General features: G+C 43.0%; 1 protein-coding gene across 1 annotated transcript in view; it reads right to left on the bottom strand.

The window, feature by feature from the left end:
• Positions 1-3,343: 3,343 nt before the first annotated feature.
• Positions 3,344-14,629, bottom strand: part of Arhgef6 (Rac/Cdc42 guanine nucleotide exchange factor 6) — a 122,749-nt gene continuing 111,463 nt past the window's right edge. The window contains 7 exon segments of the mRNA XM_013350503.2: positions 3,344-3,532; positions 4,746-4,800; positions 7,818-7,917; positions 9,997-10,074; positions 11,501-11,594; positions 12,741-12,761; positions 14,305-14,430. Of these exon segments, the coding sequence (XP_013205957.2) occupies positions 3,392-3,532; positions 4,746-4,800; positions 7,818-7,917; positions 9,997-10,074; positions 11,501-11,594; positions 12,741-12,761; positions 14,305-14,430 (615 nt within the window). The 3' untranslated portion in view covers positions 3,344-3,391.

The raw sequence follows: 14,629 nt of genomic DNA on the forward strand, positions 1-14,629 counted from the left end.
GGCTGCACACACCTTTAATCCCAGAAGCCACACTAGTTAGCCATAGAGACTGGGCAGTGGTTGTGCACACCTTTAATCCCAGCACCAGAGAGGACTATAAGGTGGGATGAGACAGGAACTCGCTCTCTTTCAGTCTGAAGATTTCATAGAGGTAAGAGCTCTCTAGTGACTTGGGGGCTTTCCTCTTCGGATTTCCAGGTTGAACCCCAATATCTGTTTCTGGGTTTTTATTATTTGTGCTACACTCCCTTTAATTCCAGCACTCAGAGCCAGAGACAAACAGATCTCTGTGAGTTCGAGGAGTTCGAGGACAGCCTAGTATATACACTGAGTTTCAGGCTAGCCATGGCTAAACAGTGAGGCTATATATATATATATATATATATATATATATATATAGAGAGAGAGAGAGAGAGAGAGAGAGAGAGAAAGAATTAAGGTAAGAATCTATGAGTAGATAAATAGATAAAAATGTGGTAGATATACATACAATGGAATACCACTTTGCCCTCAAAAAGAAGAAACTAATTTGTAACAGCATTATGAACCTGGAGGGAATTGTGCTAGATGGAATAAGCCAGGCTTATTTATAAAGACAGACATCGTGTATCTCAGTCTCATATATGGAATATAAAAACAGGAACTCTCAGAAGTAGAGTGTTCTAAAAAGGCTGCTTGTTTGTTTCCGGCTGCCTGGACCCGAAATAATCACACAGAAACTGTATTATTTACAACACTGCTTGGCCCATTAGCTCATGCATATTTCTAGCTCACTCTTATCTTAAATTAACCCATTTCTATTCTTATCTTAAATTAACCCATTTCTATTATTTATATTTTACCATGAGGCTCATGGCTTACTGGCAAGGTTCCGGCTTGTGACTTGCATCTTTCTCCTCTGGCCGCTCCATAGTGTCTCTGTGACTCTGCCTTCTTTCTCCCAGCATTCAGTTTAGTTTTCCCCGCCTAGCTCTATTTTGCCCTATCACAGGCCAAGCCAGATTTTTATTCATTAACCAACAAAAGCAACACATATATAGAAGAACCCCACACACCAATAGAGGGTAAAATAGGGGCTGACTAGGCCTGGGTGGAGAAAGAGAGAGGACATTGTTTTGATCAAAGTAGACAAAATTTCAGTAAATCAGGAAGAGTTCATCTGTGCATAATAAGTAACTATAGTTAATACTATTTGTATATTTCAAAAGAGTTAAAAAAAGCAAGGATTTTAAGTGTTCTCAGTACAGATATGGTAATATGTGAGGTGATAAATGATATGTTAAATTAGCCCCGACCATTGATAGTATGATGCATGTATGGATTGAAAGCTTACATCATTGTCACCTGAAAGTGACACTTAAAAACTACCTTCCTAAACATCAACTGGTAGAAAAAAATAAACTATTGGTCTTATTTATAAAGCACTTTTTATTCTTGTTTATTGAAAATTTTCATTTTAAAAGTCTTTAAAATAAAAACAAGTTTAGAAAATCTGAGCTCCTGTAAGAAGGGACATGACAGAGAAGAAACTGAAAGGCCTCTAAGGGCAGCAGTTTAATTACAGAGGAACAGGAACCCATTTATAGAGTATTGTAAACAACACAACTACTGAGACACAGCTGTCGGGTTAACATGGCTTCATTTCCTTTATATTATTTAGTGTGTAAGCGCGGGCAGCCCACTGCACAAGTTTCGTTATCCCAAGTACCAAGGGCCTCTCCTCAGAAGGGCTAAGTCCCCAAACATGCATATGTACACATCCTTTTGAGACCTTTCAATGTCCTAAGCAATCAGCTAAATTATTGGTAATCACTAAAGTTTAAAATGTGCACATGGATTGCAAACTATTGACTAAACACAGACAAAACACATGTGAACATCTGGATTGCTACTGTTGTTTCTTGTTTTAAATTTTTACATGAAAGATGTCTCATAGAAATTGCAGGGCTTAGAAACAGGCCAGTCATTCTTAGAAACCCTCACTCACGCTGCCGAAGACGGCTGTGTGAACAAGCATCTGAGGGTGGACTTCAGGAATTCTCCATTTCCTGTGGATGCTATACTGCTGTTCATGTAGCAGGAGACAATGCCCTGTACCATGAAATCATGGAAACTGTGAGAGCCTCCATTCCAGAAAGCAAAGGACTCCTCAATAAGAATCTAGACCTCGAGTTTGGTTTTGAAACAGCACTTACAGGCATGCACCACACATACATAGAAGACTTTGTTGGCTTTCAGTCTCTCTTTAAAGTGACTTTGCCATCTGTCCAAGTTGCCCTGCCATCTGAGGAGGTGGACACGTTCTGCTCTGCCCCATCTTGTCACCTTGGACCATTTTGACTTGTGTTGAATTTAGGTGTACAGTCTTCTTTTGGGGCTCTCTTCTAAATCTCCTTTCTCACAGTTCAGATTTCTGGACTACTTACAAAGCCAATGGTTCGGCATTATGCCCAACTTGAGAAAACTAGTTTCAGACAATCAGCTTCACTAGCAAGCAGCCCAGCTGATGATGGTGGGGGCTTTCGCTCAGGATATACAAACTGGCTCATCGTACTCAAGGCCTACACCAAAGAGGGCAATGATGATTCTAACTTCTCACTGCAGAAACCGGGCCTCGATAAGACAGGGTGGAAGGTGTGTACATGGCGTCTTGTCACCCAGGTTGTTTAGAAAGAGGAAAAGGTTGTAGTATGAATAGTCAAGGTAAAGTCGCTGCTTGTTGTAGCTGACAAAATAAGCAAAGCACACCCGTACTAGTTTACACACCACTGTGTATGGCTGCCTAAAAGCACAGGGGTGGGGTGGGGAGGTAGAAAACTTACGTAGAGGCGGAAGGCTGGGCTGGCAAGCTACAGTGCACTAGGAATAGCTGCTCTGCCCTGCTGCTAAGGGGGCATTGCCGGAAGCAGTTTGCTGATGGACAGTTGGAGTTCCTACCCCACTGACTGAAATGTACACCAGCATAAAGGGAATGAGGACCCTACACTGTTCTTGGTCTTAACAGACAACGCAGGGCAATGATTGTTAAAGTATGGAAGGGAGCCATGTGACAATCCAGAAAAGAACAGCTGGAGCACTGGGCAAAAGCGTTCACTGTCACCTACTCTAGACGTAGCCTGGGAAGCTTTGCCTTCAGCGAATTAGGTAGTAAAGGACTGTTGGGCATAGCAAAGTATTGGGGCCACTTTATCACCACCCCAGGTTGCTTCCCCTGTTAAAACAAATATCAATCAACTGATAACCAAGTAACAAACACTCAAGCAGTGTGAGAAAGAGAGAGAGAGTGAGAGAGGGAGAGGGAGAGAGAGAGAGAAAAACACAAAGAAAAAGCTGAAGGGCACAGTCAAATTCAGCTGGCTATTTCAATGAGTGCTCAGCTGCACAGTGACGGTTATGGGAGAATTGAGGTCTTGCTGCTGGTTTCAGCTCGAATACACTCATCGGTTTGCTTCAACAGCTTCCGGACCAGTTTTTCTAGGTCCTTCCTCGACTTCAGTTCTTCTTCCAGGCATTGCTTCATTCTCTTATTCTCCTAGAAGGGAAAGAAGTTGTTGATCCCTGAGCCAAGACAGCCTTTCCCATGGCTTCTCCTCCTCCTCCTTCTCTTTCTCCTCCTCTGCCTCCTCCTCCGCCTTTTCCCCCTCTTCCTCCTTCTCCTCCTCCTGATGACATCCTTCACTCTGACTACTTATTCTGAGACCAGGCTGTGTCTTGATTTTTCTGCCATGAGTGAGCGCCCTCCTACACTTCTCACTTAAATACAAGTGTTCCCTAAGACTGGATCTGCCCTGGTTCCACACTTTTTCACCTAGGGTCACTTCTCTATCAGTGCAAGTGTGTATTAAGGGGCTTCCCAAATATCTCTGGTGCCAGTTTCATCTTCTGGGTACCAAACTCACAGGACGATGCCAGTGTGGCCAGTCAATCTGGAGATTATGAGCCCTTTAAACTTACTATGTTCTAAAGGGCACTTAGTATCACCCCCCCATCAACCCAAACCTCTTCTAGAGCTTCTGAATCTCTGAAAGGATGCCCACTATAGAAAGTCAGATAGCCAGGGGCGAAGTTTCTCTATTGTCTCCTCTCCTCACTCCAGCACTGTGCCATCATGTACTGTAAATTTCAGCTCTAGCATGACTCTTTCCATTTGCTTTACTTCTCACGGCCTCATTGGTCCACCTCACTTCAGGACCTTGCTGTGCCCTATCCCGAATTTGCTCAGAACTCCACAAGTGCTCCTCCAGGCTCTAGACCCTCCTCTTCCTTATCCTCCCCCTTGCCACAGGTACAATCAGTCTCATCACATAGGTGGAGTGATGGAGCCTAGGACCCCATCACCAGCAAGTTCATCAACCACCCAAGATAGTTCTCTTTTCCCTCTTCCCACCTCTCCTTCATTGCTCCATTCCTTGCTTTGCAGCCCAGGTTAGCAAATCCGTGGCCTTCTTGCCTTAACCTTCCTGGTAGCTAGGATTACAGGCAGGTGCCCCTACACCTGGGCTTGCTTACATGTTTTTAAGATATGAGGGAATGAGAAAGTAGTATCTACAAAGGGGAGTCTGCTACACATATCAAAGCCACGTGATTAAAGAAATAAAGCCCAACTGATATAAGTTGGGCTTATATCATATAAGTTCTACCCCAGTACCTTGCTCCTGGACTCTACCTGACACCAGTTCCCAGTGGGTGGCCAAGAAGCCAGAGCGATTCAGCTACCTGAGAAGATAACTTTAATGATGCATTACCTGCTTCAGTTCTTTGACCTCATCCTTCAAGGCGTACACAGTATCAACAAGGCTCCTAAAACATACAGAGAAAATTCAGAGATGGATGATGGCTGGTACCAAAGTGCTGATAAATGAACAAGCCATAACTCTACATATGTACAGCTACGGGTATCAGTGGGGTTTCTAGCTCATGGGGACTATCCCTGTCTGACTGATGTACAGTATTTCTCTTCAACGGATAAGAGCTCTCGTCACACAAGCCCATTTCAACACCACGCTACAGCGCCGTTTCTATACTACGCATTTCCTTCCCCACGCAGCTCCAGCTTGAGTGGCCAGAAAACAGCAGGTAACAGCCATAAAATTTATCTTTTTTTTTTCAATTTGAGGGTATAACTGAAAAATAAAAACTGTACACATTTAAAGTATACAACATGATGCTTTGAGGAGTTTGTCTTATGGAATGTTGCCCCAAGGGAAGCTATTAACACAGCCCTCACCAGATATGGTTGTGTCTACTGTTTGAGGCGTGTCTTTTGAGAGCACTGGAGATCTATGTTCTTAGTCAATGTTAAGAATAAAAGGCATCATTGTCAACTTTAGTCATTAGGCTGCATATTTATTCGATAGACTAAAACCTACTTATCAGCTTATATAATTAAACTTTGTAGGTTTCTTTTACGCACATCACCTACTTTTTCTCCCCCCGCCAAGCCTCTGGAAACCATTGCTCCACTTTCTTTCTTTCTTTTTTTTTTAGAATGATATTGCTTTATTGAATGTTGAATATTGTTGAGTATTGAACCCATAGCTTTGTGCTTTCCAGACAAACACTTTAACAATGAAGTTACATCCTTTGACTCCATGTTTTACTATTGTTTGTTTGTTTTTTTATAGAGGCCATAATTTCTTCTGTTTATTCATCTGTAATTTTTTTATTTTATTTTTTTAAATTTATTTATTTATTAAGGATTTCTGCCTCCTCCCCGCCACAGCCTCCCATTTCTCTCCCCCTCCCCCATCAAGTCCCTCTCCCTCATCATTTTGAAGAGTAATCAGGGTTCCCTGACCTGTGGGAAGTCCAAGGACCGCCCACCTCCATCCAGGTTTTCTGATCCCATGAGTTCAACTTTTTAAGATTCCCACCCTAAGCTTTGATGGCGGTCGCTTTACAGTAGGAGCAAATAGTACTTACTATATAATGAGTGGGATCGGAAAACCCTGGGTGCGCTGCGATAGCCATGTTATGGTATTATCCTTCCCGTTTAGCTAACCCCACACGACAGAGACTCGGAACATTAAAAATAATAAAGTTTTAAAATGATAAAGTTTCCTGGATAGCTTTGGGATTTTTTTTACCTCCAATTGTTTCTAGTTAAGGAATTTAAAGATCTAGGTTTTAGATGAGGGTGTTTTACATTTAACTTTCATTGTTGATGTATGTGTTCACGTGCATGTGAGTGCAGACCCTCAGGGAGGACAGAAGAGGGAGCGAGCTTCCCTGGTGCTGGAGTCCCAAGCAGTTGTGAGCTGCTCAGCATGGGCCTTGGGAACTAAACTGGACCCTCCTAAAGATCAGTCAGTGCTCGTAACTGCTGAGTCTCTCCAGGCCCTGCTTTTGATCCTGCCTCTTACTATTACTCTGCCCTTGTATAATCAGTTTCTTTCTCATTTCATCTTAGCCATTGCTTTCTTTACATGTAAAATGGAGACAATACTACCTTCCTTGAAGACTTCACCAGGCTATTATGATTACTGTATCAATAATAATGTTCTTAATAACAACAACTAGTAATTAGTATACTTGCTATTAATTTTTGAGTGCCAACCTTTATAGCTACTTTATTTGATTGCTCAACAGCCTAGAAAATATTTTACAGATGAGGAAAACACATCTGGAGACCTGGAAGAACTGGCCCAGGATGACACTGGCGATACATAGCAAACAGAGCAGAGCTGGGACTTTAGCCTGTTCTCTTGAATCCAAGCGCTTTACCCGTACAGCATACGTGAAAACACATCCACAATGGCAAGCACTGGGAGAGGAGCGGCCAATGCAAATTCAGCCCTGACCTCACAAATGACTTAAGCATACAGGAGTGAGTTCTTGGCTACTCCGTGCTTCTTAATGAGCTGGGAGGTATTTCAGCTGACCGCACCTCCATGTAAGTCACACTCATAATTGTGAAAGGTGGGCCGTAGACACAGTTCCCTAGAACCTAGTTTTTTTTTTCATCTTTGAAAGTGATGCCTTCTTCACCAGATTGCTTTAGGACTTTACAAGAGATCAGCTGTGAGAAACGTGGCCCCTGACTGGAAAGATGTGAGCAGCAATGCTGTGGGCAGGAGGATGCCAGCTAAGGCCTTCCTGGGTACCTCCAGATACACCATGTGGATTGGAGATCTCCAGTGCTGGGAAGCTGCTTACTCCACAGGGAAGCAGGAGGCTTCTAGACCTCCGTTTCTGTTGTCTTTCCTCCTGCCCTCTTGGAGCTCCCAACTGCATGCTCAGCAGAGAAGGCCCTTTTTGTGAAGGAAGAGGAAGAGAGTGATGGGGACAAGAAAGAAGGGGGGAGTAAGAAGAAGAAGGAAGGGGGAAGAGAAAGAAGGACCCTTTGGGGAAGGATCTGTGTGCTGGCTAGTTTTATGTCAACTTGGCATAGCTATAGTCATCTTGGAAGAGGAAGCTTCAATTGAGGAAATGCCCCAACTAGATTGGCCTGTGGGTAAGTCTGTAGGGCATTTTTTTAAAAATTAGTGAGTGATGTGAAAGGGCCTAGCCCATTGTGGCTGGTGGTCCTGAGTTCTATAAGAAAGCAGGCTGAGCAAGCTATGGGGAGCAAGCCAGTAAGCAGCACCCCTCCATGGCCTCTGTATCACCTCCTGCCTCCAGGATGTTTGGATTCCTGTCCTGATTTCCCTCGGTGCTGGAGTTTGACCCGAGACTTGTAAGCTTAACTGAGCACTGTTCTTGCTGCAGCTGTTTATGGTTACGGTGTTTCATCATAGCAACAGAAGCCCTAAGACAGCCTGCCACACCTACCCGCAGGCCCCAGATATGTCAAGAAAGGGGTCACTTTCTCTACTCACTTTTCTTCGATGATGGTCTGCCCGTTACTTCTGGTTTCTTCAATAATGAGTTTCTCTTCCTCAGGGAGTAGCACTTGTGGGACAGAATCTTTCCGAGTGCCTGTAAGTGAAGATGCATAGACGGGGTGGGGAGTGGTTAGCCAAGGCTGCCCTAGTCCTTGCCACTGCTGCTGCAGCGACTTTCTTCAGACCCCTGCACTCAGAAGGCAGTCAAGCCACTCTTCAATTTTCCTGACAGGGAGAACTCTAAATGGCCAAATGATGTCACATATTCTTCAGGAAGGGGGACTGATGTGCTAAGACCTTCCCAGAGTAAAGAAGTGACCACTGGTCACCCCATCTCTGCATTCCTCCAGGAGCTGCACACCACGTCCCATGATCAGGGAGGGAGTCTTTACTTCAGTAAAGACTGGGCCGGGAGTAGCGCTACTCTGGGCTACGACATGCTGAAAGGGCTTCTGAAGCAGCATTCGCTCCTTCTGGAGCCCTCTAGGGAAATGCAGAGTGGCAGTAAGCTATTCTTGACCGTGGGTAGAGCAGACCTGGGAGATCATCATATCAGCAACAAAACTCAGGTCTCCTCATTGCTCTCTGCCCACACTGTCTCTACAGCCTGGGGCAGAAGATGGGACGGGTAGTTTCAACCTCTCCACCGCTCAATTTAGAGCCTGTCTCTCTGAGCTCAAGAACTTAATCTTTGGTCTGCCTGGGTCACTGGCCTGTTCTGTTTTAGAACAACATCCTTCAGAGGTGCATGCATTCACTGTTTCTATTTGATAACTCCTGTCTTCCCAGAGGTGAGATGTCTCCACGTTCAGTGAATTGCTGTTCACAGTGTTTAATTAGTATGCAGAAGACAAATAGATGGATGGATGAATGGATACGGAATGTCAAGATGAGTCGGTTCTAGAGAAACAGGACATTTGACCGGGGTGAAATGCAGGGACATGGTGAGGCTAATGTGGCTACATCTGAACGTCAAGCATGGCATTAGATACTTCCCACAAGTACAAGGGAGGGGAGGGAGGAGGAACAAAACTGTGCATCTTTAGGTCAGGTCACACGCCTGAGCTTTCCCCTCTAAGTACTTGGATGGACTCTACATCTAGGAAAACCAGTGGTCCAGAGGTGAGGTAAGGCTGGGGTTCCTTTGAGGGATGCTCCTCTGTTGTCACCTCATCCCTGCCTTCACCCCAGCTTCCACAATAAAAACTTCTCTCTTTCATCTCCCAGCTCATCAAAACTTACTATTAAGGACTGAGCATGCCAGAAACCACAGGCAGATTACTGTCCCTGCTCGTGGTGAAATGTATTGATTTCCACATCAAATGCTCTCCTCTTGTGACAGCCGGTGGTGAGACGTGCTTCCTTCAAAGAGTGTGTCAAGGCAGTCTCCTAAGAAAGCCCTCTCATATCAAGTAAGCAGCTGGTCAGTAGCTGTGAAAAATACAGCACTCTGGGACATTTGGTCCTGATGCAAATATGAGAGACTTTCTAAAGGGTGTCCTATATCTATAGTCAATGGGACTTGGACTGGAAGAGACACAAGGACTCGCCAGAAGGTAGCATCTAGCTCTCAGGGCTTCACCTGAAAACTGTAGGGAAACACATTCACCTAACAGCTCCTCGAGACACTTTAGACATTTTGATGAGCCTCAGGTGTGCAACTACATTTCCAGATTTTCAGAGCAGCCTTTGAAACCCAAGTCTGGTGAAGCATCCTTCCCTTCAATACATAGCTGATGAAAGATAGTATTTTGACTTCCTTTTCAATTCTGCCTATAAGATGAGATTAGCATCAGTTCGCAGACACAGGAACTCTCTGGGGTCTTTAATTCCTAACTAGTGCTGGCAAAGGTATCTGGGTAGATCAAAAGAGAGTGACTTTTTTAAAAGTCCTTTTCATTTCTCTCACCTCCAGCTTTTTTCCTCTTACATCTCTCCGTGTCTCTGGGTGAAGAGTACCAGTGCGTAAACAAAGCCCCAGTAGCTAAAAGCAGCTTATCTGGAAGATTAGCCCTGCGCCTCTGCTCTGCCCTGAGCCACATGCTTTTTCCACACCCTGCAACTGAGCTGCACCAAGGCTCTTTTATGCCCCCTAAGAGACAGTGAACAGCAAAGAACAAACCCCGTTCATAAGTGAAAGCAGTGTGGGGAATTCTACTGGAACCATCATTACCTTGTTGAAAACTGGCGCTGGTGCAGTAGGCTTCAATCACCTTAAGAATCTGAGCGTCCTCTTCCAGAGCAGCTGTACCTGTCAAATTGAATCAGTAATGACTTCTCACAGATATATGACCCCGGACACTCAAAATGATGCTGTGCCCATCACTGGCAAGGACTCGCAATGTTTCTGAAAGGCAGGCAAACATCTGTTCAAGCCTCCCGGGACAAAAGAGTGATACCACCAGTAACCCCGAGAGCTCGGGGGTCAGTACTCAGGAGCAGGGGCTACTCCTGAAGTTCAGAACTCTAAATTAGTGGGGTTCTATCAGTCATCTCTTGAAGGCTAAAATTACAGCACTGGGGCTCGGAGTTGGCTTCAGCGCTCATCCAGTATACCAAAGCCATCCTGGCGACTACATTTCAACGCTTGCCTTCTTTAAGAGCTTTGCCCTATTAACCCCGCTCATCTTCTCAACCAGCCAGTGTATCATTAATTCTCCCCCCCCATCTCAGTCTTTAAATGCTCAGATGGCAATGCTCCACTAATAAAGTTAGTTGTGGATAGAACTGGGGTTGCAGGAATTGGAGTTCAGCAAAGATTTACTTTTTTTTTTTTTTTTTGGTTTTTCGAGACAGGGTTTCTCTGTGGCTTTGGAGCCTGTCCTGGAACTAGCTCTGTAGACCAGGCTGGTCTCGAACTCACAGAGATCCGCCTGCCTCTGACTCCCAAGTGCTGGGATTAAAGGCGTGCGCCACCACTACTTTTAATCTGACATTATATTATTTATAATACATTATATTATTATATTATGACAGGGTCTCATGTAACCCAGGCTGAGAATAAACGTGAACTTCTGTTGCTCCTACCTTCACCTCCCAAGTGGGGTTTACAGGCACATGCCGCCCGTGCCTGGCTTATGTGGCACTCTGTGCTTGCAACGCAAGTACTCTGTAAACTGAACTATGCCCTAGCCACAGCAAAGATTGATCCAGGCTAGACTTGCAGCTGGTACATGCAATGCTGCTGCATCACTGACTCCTTGTTCACAGTTTTAGAGCCAAATACAGGCCTATCACTTGACTGACTTTCTCAACTCTCTAGAAAAAGCACCCTTTCCGAATGTCATCAGACTGACTCTGGGATCATCTGAGAACATCTCTGAACACTAGACTACCAGAAGGAGTTCTGGCCTCCAGTCCATTTAGTCTATTTGTTCAGAAAATATATCAGGCATCAGAAACTTAAAGGGAAAAAATATGTCCATAGCAAATGTGCCCCATGGGGGGAGGGGGGCTAAACCAGGTGGAGTGAAGTGTCCTGCAACAGGAAAACAGTAGAGTCATCTGGAAGGGCAGCGGGGGACAGCTTATTCAGAAGTCTTAGAAGTAACCAAATTTTCCACATATTTTTATAACAGCTGATGCCAAGAATAAACTTCTCTAATTATCTGCTTTTAAAAAATTTCTCATGTTTGTGTTCACGCATAAATAACTTGGCAAACATACGGAACACTTACTTTTCCTAATCACGTAGTCTTCCTCAGAGGCTTTTCTCTCTGTCTTTCTTTTGTGAAGAAACTTCTTCATTGTCTTGGGGCTCTTACTAGATTCCTGTAAGGATAACAGTTTCTCTGTGAATTAACATTCTCTCCCAAATAGAAATGAAAATAGAGCCAATAAAATGAGTCCGAATGCATCTCTCATCGCGATAGCATCCATTAGGAAAGTGTCAGAATTTTAGATTACACACACTAAAAATGGCTTAAATAAACTTGAAAAGGTTCAACAAAGCACAGGCAATCACATTCCACTCTCAGTTGCCATAGGAATGAGAATAAGAATGAAGAAGGATGCAGATTGTGCAGGAGGGTCATTGCCTTTAGGGTACCATCTGCAGCAAAAGTAATGGAATTTCAACCCCAGAAGAGTACCAGCATTCCTAACTTGGTTGATGTTCCCCATGGATGATTTGAAGATGTAACTACTGTCAGAACATGTGTCTCTGTTCTAAGAGTTTAAAACTATTTGAGCAAATTTTGTTTAACGCAGTCCAACAAAGAAAACTAGAATTCCTGTCAGTTGGATGGGAAAATTAAGGTGGAGAGTCTACGTTATTCTCTCAGAGAGGAGAATTTCATGAAGGGTTTTCTGACAAGTAACTTTCGATTATATACAGCCAAAGCCACACTTTTAATTAGTACCCAGTGGAGATGAAAACCAGTGAGTTTGGGTTTTGTCATATGCATAACTAGTAATTAAAAAAACAGATCAATGTTAATATGAAAGTAAACAGATTGGACTCTTACAGTCTTACACTTCAAATCCCAAGGTATTATCCTGACATTACATGTTGCCCATCATCTATGTATGTATGGATATATCTATCTAATACAGGAATAATAATTAGTACTTTAAAATATATGAAACAAATAATTTAATTGCCTTCACTTAGCCACAGTGGTCCACTTAGACTTGAAAAGAGACAAACATGAAAAACCACACGTGCTTTTAAAAAAAAGGAGGAAAAGCTAGCATTAAAAACATAGGAAAACAAGCATCTTAAAGGCATGATATATAAAGTAACATTTTGCACGTATCAAACACAAGCCTGCTTTTGAAGAAAGTACTTACATGTCAGAATTGCATCTTCACATTTTAGCCAATTATATAGCAAGGGACAAAACAAGCATAAAGGAAAGCTTCATTCATCAAAGTTTACAGCACAACAACATTACGATGTCACTGTTCTACCCTTACCTTTAAGATATAAGACATCCTCTAAAATGAATATGTAAAGAAAGAGAAGATGAGCGTGAGAGGTCGATGGTTATAATGACCAAATCCATTTATCAATAATTCTAAAACAACATTTGAAATGTTAGTGTTATCATAAATTACATGGAGAGAATATCACCACAATTCCCACATTAGTTTCAGATGCAATATCCTCATGCAAAAGTCCAAAGAATCCAGTTCTGTGCAGAATTACAAATGCCAGAAAATCACCGAAATGCACAGTACATAGCAAGAATATATTAATAACTCTCTTCCCCCAGCAGAAACACAGTTATCATGCCTTAGTTTTAATGGATTAGTTATGTGAAGGATTAAGCCAACTTTACCCTTCAGAGCTCACCTTGGTATGAGTTTAGTAACTGACAGTTGCAACATGTCCATTATTAAAAAGGGGAATAGGTTACTATGAAGTGGCACTCCTGGTTTAAGTGATCAAAGAGAGATGAATGGTTGCAGGTCAGTTTCAAAGCAAACCTGTGAAACCACTTCCTGCCCAAATTCTGAAGTTACTTTTTTTAAAAAAAAAATGCTCGAGTCATGCCTCCTATCAGCCAGTTGAAAGAGTTAAAAAAAATCCTCCAGCATCTATATATTGTTCTGTTTTATTGCTCTGAGAAATGGAGGCAACAATGAATTGGAGCAGAAGCATGGTTGCTCAAGTCAAAAAAACACTCCAAACTGAGCAGTCTCCAAGATCAAAACACAAGGGACAGAGAATTGTAACTGTCAGCAACTACACTTCATACAACAAGACCTTAGGAGCAGTTATTAATAAATGAGCATGTTCTCTGAAATAAGAAATAATTAGAAATAAGTAAGGGGGAACCTCACTCGGTGGAAAAAGTAACACTTGTGTAGTTCTGGGAGCTAGAGACTACCGCGCCTTGACTGCCCTTGTAGAGAAAAGGACCAGACAGACACCCTGGTCATGGTAGATCTTGGCAGCACACGAGGCAAATATCAGATGCCCTCTGAGGGAGGCTGAAACTGAGAAGCCTCTCTATAAAAAGACATTCCTCTAATTACAATCTTCTCTTCTTCTCACTACAGCAGACTCTGCTTTCTTAGTTGAGACACATGGCTTGGTCTCATGACATTTTACTGACTGGGTTTCATTGAACAACATGCTATGAGTGCAGAACTGAGTGTTTCATTGGAAAAGCAGCTCTCAATGAAGCGTTTCTGCTTTGAGATGTGTGTACATAGTTTACTAATCTAAAGAATTATTGTCACCATGTGGAGAGACAATGGAGGAACTTAAGAAATAGACTAGAGAAACATTTGAACTGCTCAGTTCCATCAATGTCTGTAGATGGAGAACAGGAAAATGGAAAATTAAGAAACAATCACTGAATCTAGCAATTCAAGACTGATATATATATATATACACACACACATATGTGTGTATATATATATATATAATTATATCCTATCATAAATTCTAGCATATTCTCTCTGAACTATTTGCGATAAGCTCTAAAATTAGCTTGTCAGAAGCATTTTATATCATATGTAGCAAAATTACCTCTTTATAACCTAGTGCTGCTGATGGTCTAAGTGGAGGTGCAGGTCGTAGGCAACTTAAACTCCACGGTTTTATAATTTGAGGAGGCTCCAAGGGTCCTCGGGGCTGTCCAGTAGAGCTAAAAGACTGGGAAAATGTCTCATGAGATGCTGGCAATCTGCCATCTGAACCCGACCTGGTACCACACAGTGAGAGAATGGCAATAGCTCCATTGGATCAGCAAAGCCAGACACAAAGGGGGAAGATGGAATAGTAAAATTGTCCAGTCGGAAAACTTAACAGTTTCTAAACAACATTAGAAATGGACTTGGCGTCCCATGATCCT

This window comes from Microtus ochrogaster, chromosome X (genome assembly GCF_000317375.1).
Source record: "Microtus ochrogaster isolate Prairie Vole_2 chromosome X, MicOch1.0, whole genome shotgun sequence".
Lineage (NCBI taxonomy): Eukaryota > Metazoa > Chordata > Mammalia > Rodentia > Cricetidae > Microtus > Microtus ochrogaster.